We start from the raw sequence: 7,132 nt of genomic DNA on the forward strand, positions 1-7,132 counted from the left end.
GCGGTGGCGCTCCCGGAGCCCCGGCCGGCCTGGGGCCGCGCGCTTCCTGCTTGCCCCTCCCACCGGACGGCTCGTTTCTGGACGTCCGCACCTCGGACCGCGGTTTCGGTCAGACCCGCCCGCGGGTGGTTTCGATTGGGGACAGCTGCCGCCGCCAGGCGGGAGGGCGGGGCGGCCAGGACGCGAGGAGGGCGCTGGGGACGCGCGGGAGTCGGGACGGTCCCGCGTCGCAGACAGCGAGCAGCCGGGACAGAGCGGGGCGCAGGCCCCCGGCCCGCGGCGGCGCCCGAGCTGACTTCGGGGGCCGGAGCCCGGCGCTCCGCGGGCGCGTGCGGGCCTGGGATCGCGGGGCCGCTTCGGCCGAGAAGGCGGCGGCGGGGAAGGCAGCAGGTGCGCCGTCCAGCGCGCGCGCGGCGCGGCGCCTGGGGATGCGGACGCCGGTGGCGATGACGCTGGGCATGGTGCTCGCGCCCTGCGGGTTGCTGCTCAACCTGACGGCCACGCTGGCGCCCGGCTGGAGGCTGGTGAAGGGCTACCTCGACCAGCCGGTGGACGTGGTCCTGTACCAGGGCCTGTGGGACATGTGCCGCGAGCAGAGCAGCCAGGAGCGCGAGTGCGGCCAGCCGGACAAGCTGGGCTACTTCGCGGCCGAGCCGGTGCTCGTGGCGCGGGGTCTCATGGTCACGTCGCTGGCCGTCACCGCCCTGGGGCTGCTGCTGGCGTCGCTCGGCGTGCGCTGCTGGGAGGACGAGCCGCACGGCGTGCTGGCCGGAGCCTCGGGCGTGGTGCTCTCGGCGGCGGGCCTCTGCAGCCTCGTCCCGGTCTCCTGGTACACCCACTTCCTGGCCGACCGCGCCGTCCTGCCCTTCCCGGAGAGGCCCGTCACGGCGGAGGTCAGCTACAGCCTGGTGCTGGGCTACCTGGGCAGCTGCCTGCTGCTGCTGGGCGGCTTCTCGCTGGCGCTCAGCTTCGCGCCCTGGTGCGCCGAGTGCCGCCGCCGCCGCCGCAAGGCGCCCCCCGGCGGCCCGCGCCGGCCCAGCGTCAGCACCGTGTACGTCGAGTGGCCCGAGCCCGCGCTCACGCCCGCCATCAAGTACTATAGCGACGGCCAGCACCGGCCGCGGCCCGCCGAGCTCGGCCCCGCCGACAAGCCCAAGGTGGGCTTCCCCATGCCGCGGCCGCGGGCCAAGACCTACACCAACCCCCAGGACGTGCTCGACGGGGAGACGGAGGCCACCTCGCAGAGCGCCTCCTCGCGCAGCACCAGGCCCTGCCAGAGCTCCCTGCCCTGCGACTCCGACCTATAGACGGCGCCCCCCAGCCTGCGCTGTCTGGACGGACCACTCGCCCCGCCACCGGCCAGCTTTGAACTTGTCTGTTACTTGGTCCTGGAAACCCCTTGCTCTGACCCAGAATCCCGGCCACTGTTCATTTTTCTGGAAACTGGTTTAAAGGCCGAACTTCCTTTCCTATGGCCAAACTAGACTCCTTGGACGATTAGTTCAGTTTCGGTTTGGTTTTCTATTTTTAGAGTTTCGTTTTTCCCAACAGAGGGATAAGGGCCCTCTTATAGAGTGACACAGGCTTTTCCTACTTTTAGCTGAAGGAGATATATTGACTGCATCATTTTGACCAGGGACAATAACAATAAGAAGTAAAACTCAGCAAATAAAGCCTCAAAAACAATTTAACATCTTGAAACAATATTCTGAAATGCTGATGAACTTTGCATCAACGTATTAAATGTTATTAACTTCTTTCTGCTTTATAATTCATTTTCATGCAAACTCTCAAAAGATCAACATATTTCTTGCTATGTTTGAGGGAGGCTCTCAAAAATAAATGTAGAGCCATACAAATACCAGCAGCTTTAGTGCCTTTTATGGAATAAAATAACCTGATTAACTCATATTTGCAGTTCTTCATGTATAAATAGGATTTATTTATTTTTACTACTTACTGTGGTGTGAAAGTTGAGGTCACAACAGAGTTTCCCTTCTAGAAGCCAGGGAAGAAGGAAAAGACTAATGCTATACTGTTTTATCCCTTGGCTACCTCAACTCAGATATAGAAGACCATAGGTTAGATATTTGGTGCAAAATGGAACTTACTGATCACATTAGGTTAAAGTGCATGTGTTTGTATACCTTTCATTTACTAATAAAATTTGAAACTAAGACTTTTGGTATGCCCACAAAAGCTTTTTGTCTCTGGTACAACCTTCAGGAGTTTAAAAGCCTCACTAACAATTTCCTGGCTTCCTAGGGACTGTTCCTGAAATCTAGTGCTCAGATCTTAGCACCTCTTAGCTTAAGATTACTAAAAGATGCCAGCGGGCCCCACTTAAATTCCTGACCGCTTTATTTTTAGGTTCATATTGTTTTCTGTGCAAAGCCAAGTCTATTGTTAAAAAAACTAAAATCACCGGTTTCCACATGAGGTGAGACTAGAAATCTTTTCCGCTTGTAACAGTGATGCCTAAAGTCACAGCTAGGCAGTGCTGCTGTGTCCATGAGCAGGACTAAATTTCCAGTTAGGACTAGCTCTAATTCCAAATGATTGATTTCAAGGTGCCTTTAACTGAATTCAGATCTCATCTTTAAAACCTGCCTTTGGTAGCCAAGTCAGAGGTAGGAACGATCAGTTCAGCGAGCACGGATAACAAAGAGCTATAGAACGAACTGAACAGCACAGGCCGCTCCGGAGCAGTGGAACGGATACTACAGATTCACTTCCTTTGCCATTTTGTACTGGAATTACCTGTTTTTATCTTTTCACGACCAAACTTTAGAGTGCAGGCATATCACTTGGGGATCTTTTTCAAATGTAAATTCTGATTCAGTAGGTCTGGAGTGAAGCCTGAACCCGATTTCCTGAGATCTCCCAGGAGATGCTAAGGTTGATGCTTCTGGGCCTCACTCGGGGCTGCCAGGTTTTCACCAGGCCTGGGCCTCACTCAGATTTCAGCCCCGACTGGCAGCGCATAATCAGACCTTTGAGAGCTTGCCCTCGCGCTGAGTTAGGGAATGGGTTCAAGGGAACAGAGCCAGAGTGGAGAAGAGACAACATTGCTCTTTTTTTTTTTTTTTTCCAGCTAACACCTCAGAAAGGAATTAGGCACCTGAGAAGTCAGGACCTAGCAGATGACATAAAGACATTGGCTTTCTGGCGAGTACCCAGTTTACTGAGTCTTTTCTACATCATAATCCCACATATTTTTAGGGAAGCTTTGATAAAGACAACTGGTATTTTGTGTTTTTAGTTTTTCTCCTCCTCAATTATTATCCACCAACTTATATTCAAAACACTTTCTCTCTGATGATTAAGATTTGTTGTCAGGAAAACTCTGTTTTTGCCTGACCAGGCGGTGGCGCAGTGGATAGAGCGTCAGAATGGAATGCGGAAGGACCCAGGTTCGAGACCCCGAGGTTGCCAGCTTGAGCGCAGGCTCATCTGGTGTGAGCAAAGCTCGCCAGCTTGGACCCAAGGTCGCTGGCTCAAGCAAGGGGTTACTCGGTCTGCTGAAGGCCCATGGTCAAGGCACATAAAAGAAAGCAATCAATGAACAACTAAGGTGTCGCAATGAAAAACTGATGATTGATGTTTCTCATCTCTCTCCATTCCTGTCTGTCCCTATCTATCCTTCTCTCTGACTCTCTCTCTGTCTCTGTAAAAAAAAGAAAGAAAAAGAAAAAGAAAACTCTATTTTTGCCCTACCAATGGAAACAAAACCAAATTTCCTTTAAAAACTATACATACTTTAAGCCCTGACCAGGTAGCTTGGTTGATTGGAGCATCGTCCTGAAGCGTGGAGGTTGCCAGTTCGATTCCCCGGTCAGAGCACATACAGGAACAGCTAGATATTCCTGTTTCTCTCTCTCTCTCCCTGCCCCTCTCAAAACCAAACACAACCTACATACTTTTTTTTCTTTGCTATCAAAAATATTCAAGAAGGTATGAAAAGAGACTCCTGAATCAGGACAGATCTGGTTTGGGGCTTAGGGTCATTCTCAGCCACCACAGCACAGATGCTGGAGGAGGCCGCCCCTCCCTTGGCCGGTGGGCAGGTGCCATGGTGGGTGAACTTCACACCAGCTAGCCAGCCACCACACACAGTGATGACCCTAGACCCTCAGGGAAATAGCACAGCTGCCTTGCCTCAAGCCCTTCAAACCTATCATATGACGTCACAACTCATTTTTAATCATCATAATTACATACAAAGTATGTGTTCTCATTTAATGGGTGAAATCTTTTCCAGATTGCTCAAGTTCTGGAGGATGAGGAATCTGAAAGTAGAGCAGACATTGCATCAACAGGGCGCCTGCCCCACCCGCTCGCCAGGCGGCCTGCACGCCCTCACCCAGGAGGGGCGCGATTTGGGGCAACTACTGTCCGTCCTGTGGGAGGTGCTGTCAAAGGTGCTTCCATCGCAGCCCCCTTCTTTCTTAGATCATTCATTCACCCTGTAAGTTCTGAGGTGCCTGTCATTTCGTCAGCACCTTGGTGAACACTTTGGAAAACAAAACTATTCCAGGCCGTGCCTGAACTCACACAGTCCAGTGTGAGAGATACGTACAAGGAATGCAAAGAGTAGTAAATCAGGGTTAGGGACCGGAGAGAAGGCTGATGTTTTAGGGAAATTGGTCAGAAAGAAAGTGATCCTTGAGCAGAGAAACTTACGGAGGGAAAGGGGACCCTCTGTGGATTAGCCACCCCGTCTCATTGCTTCACTAATAAACTTTTCCACGTCATCTATTTATTTACATTTTTAAGTTCTCTTAACGCCGTCTTTCACTTTAAAGAAGAGGGCGAGAGGAGCATTCCAGGCACAAACAACAGGAAACTGCCACTGAAGAAATCAGCGAAGGCAGGCCAGCATTGCAGGCCGGGCCCCAGCGCGCTGGGCTCTGCTTCCCTCTGGAGCGGGGTGGAAAGGGCAGGAAGAAGCTGGTGGTACGAATGAGTGGGGTTGAGGAAATCTCCTCTTTTATCAGACTCGTAACTTCTCTAGGAGGAAATACACTCTGGAACAAATTCAATCTGTTTAGGAGGCTGTTGTCAGAAGCAAACATAAACCGTGCTGGTGAGGAACATTCTATCCTGCCAGTGTGGAGACAGCCCCACAATGCAGTTGGCAGAGAAAGAACTTTGCACCTCAGAGCCTCCTCACATATCCCAGAGTGCTGGAAAAGGTTCATAACCAGGACTCCCCTCCCACGCACCCCTCCCCACCCCGCATCTTCACTCTGACCTTCCTAAAATGAAGGGCTCTCATTCATCTCTTGAAAACACTCCAGATCTTTCTTGTGTATCATCCACTCTTAGCTCCAATTCCGTTCATGATTTGGCCAAGGCCTGGGTTTTTACCTCATTACTCTCTGTTGGTCAAATAAGTTTGCAAATATGATATATATGTTTGCTCGCTTATAGTTTGCATTGGATGGGGGCATGGGGGGGGGGGACAGGCTGTAAACAGGCAGGATTCTTATAGCCTAAGGCTGTGATGGTGAACCTTTTTATAAAAACCGCCCACTTTTGCAGTGCTGGTCAACCTGGTCCCACTAGTGGGCGGTCCAGCTTTCATGGTGGGGGGTACGGAGCAACCAAACAGTGCTGCGATTGGCCCACCATGAAAGCTGGAATGCCCACTAGTGGGCAGGAGGGACCAGGTTGACCAGCACTGCAAAAGTGGGCAGTTTTTATAAAAAGGTTCACAATCATGGGCCTAAGGCTTAGTTTTAAGACCCTTTTTGATGTGGGTTGGTACACTCTCATGAGGAATCCCATTATGCCTCAGATAAGTGACTTTGTATCAGACTTCCTTGTTTGTATATTGGATTAAAGGTTTTGATTTCTACACTATAAAGTGGGGCAGACTGGGAGCTTGCTCTCTCTCGGTTCCTGAGATTAGCATTAGAGAGGAGAGCAGAGAAAGGCCACATGGAGGAGGCCAGGAGAAGCAGCCAAGATGGTAGAATGCTGAGGGAACAGAAGTGAATAAATCTGGTGAGCTAGAAACCTTTGATTCTAGGAAACTCGGATAAGTCAGTAGCTTTGTGAGCACTGAATGAGTGGGTTTTGGAGCCCAGTGTGTGTTTTTACTTGCCCGCTGGGTGCAAGCTAGGATGAAAGGTAATGGCCCACCAGTTCTTGGCTCCATTGTTTCATTACCATCTGTCTGAATCAAATGTGAACCTGCATGGGCCAGGCAGCTATGATGGTGGCCTTGACAACTGGCATTACACTCTCTCACACTTGCAGCCTAAAGGAATCTTATTTAAAGATATCACAGATACACTGAGTGTGTATTTTTCTTAGTGTACTTTCCCATTTTACCTTTAAATTGAAGATATGGGCATGGATGGTTTGTATTTATTTTTGTAATCCTAGAAAGGGCACTAACACTTCTTCATTAGCAATTGAATAAGTTAAAATTACCTCTACAAGCTGTTTTTGTACCCAGATTCTTCCTCACCTTCTATACAACTTGTCATGTACAAAGAAAGTAATTTGTGGCACAAGACCACTGGCCCAAAACCCACGAGGAGGCACTGGTGCTGGGGGGGAGGGGAGGAGATGGGCACAAGAGCAGCTTTGTGACTTGGGTGCCACCTTCTGGTGAGTGACAGCTCCCTGAGAGGCACTGAACAAGTCACTGCAATTTTCCCAGAATGTGAGTGATATATGCTTCCTGCTAAACTAAGTCCTAACTTTGCTAAACTTCCATTTCCTCATCTGTATAACTGGGAAGACTGAATTAGATGTTATCAGAGGGCCTGTCTAAATTTAATATTCTGAGAATGAAGGTTAAGATTTCGGCCCTGGCTAGTTGGCTCAGAGGTAGAGCATTGGCCGGCGTGTGGATGTCCTTGGTTTGGTTCCCAGTCCGGGCACACAGGAGAAGCACCCATCTGCTTCTCCACCCTTCCCCCTCTCCTTTCTATCACTCTCTTCCCCTCCCGCAGCCAAGGCTACATTGGAGCAAAATTGGCCAGTGGGGCTGAGGATGGCTCCATGGCTTCCGCCTCAGGCACTGGTGTTGTCAAGTAGCGTTCTGCCGGGTTTACGTAGAGACACCAAGTCGAAATGAATTTTAAGGAGTTTTATTAAAAGGAGGAGATTTATTAAT

General features: G+C 50.8%; 1 protein-coding gene across 1 annotated transcript; it reads left to right on the forward strand.

The window, feature by feature from the left end:
* The first annotated feature begins 284 nt into the window (after positions 1-284).
* Positions 285-1,911, forward strand: CLDN23 (claudin 23). Its single transcript, XM_066380264.1, has one exon. The coding sequence runs from the start codon at positions 429-431 to the stop codon at positions 1,305-1,307; it is 879 nt and encodes a 292-aa protein (XP_066236361.1). The 5' UTR covers positions 285-428; the 3' UTR covers positions 1,308-1,911.
* The last annotated feature ends 5,221 nt before the right edge of the window (positions 1,912-7,132 follow it).

The sequence above is a fragment of the Saccopteryx leptura genome, chromosome 4 (genome assembly GCF_036850995.1).
Source record: "Saccopteryx leptura isolate mSacLep1 chromosome 4, mSacLep1_pri_phased_curated, whole genome shotgun sequence".
Taxonomy (NCBI): Eukaryota; Metazoa; Chordata; class Mammalia; order Chiroptera; family Emballonuridae; genus Saccopteryx; species Saccopteryx leptura.

Coding starts and splice junctions, on each gene's coding strand:
- CLDN23 (XM_066380264.1), top strand. CDS start 429: ATGCGGACGCCGGTGGCGATGACGCTGGGCATGGTGCTCGCGCCCTGC.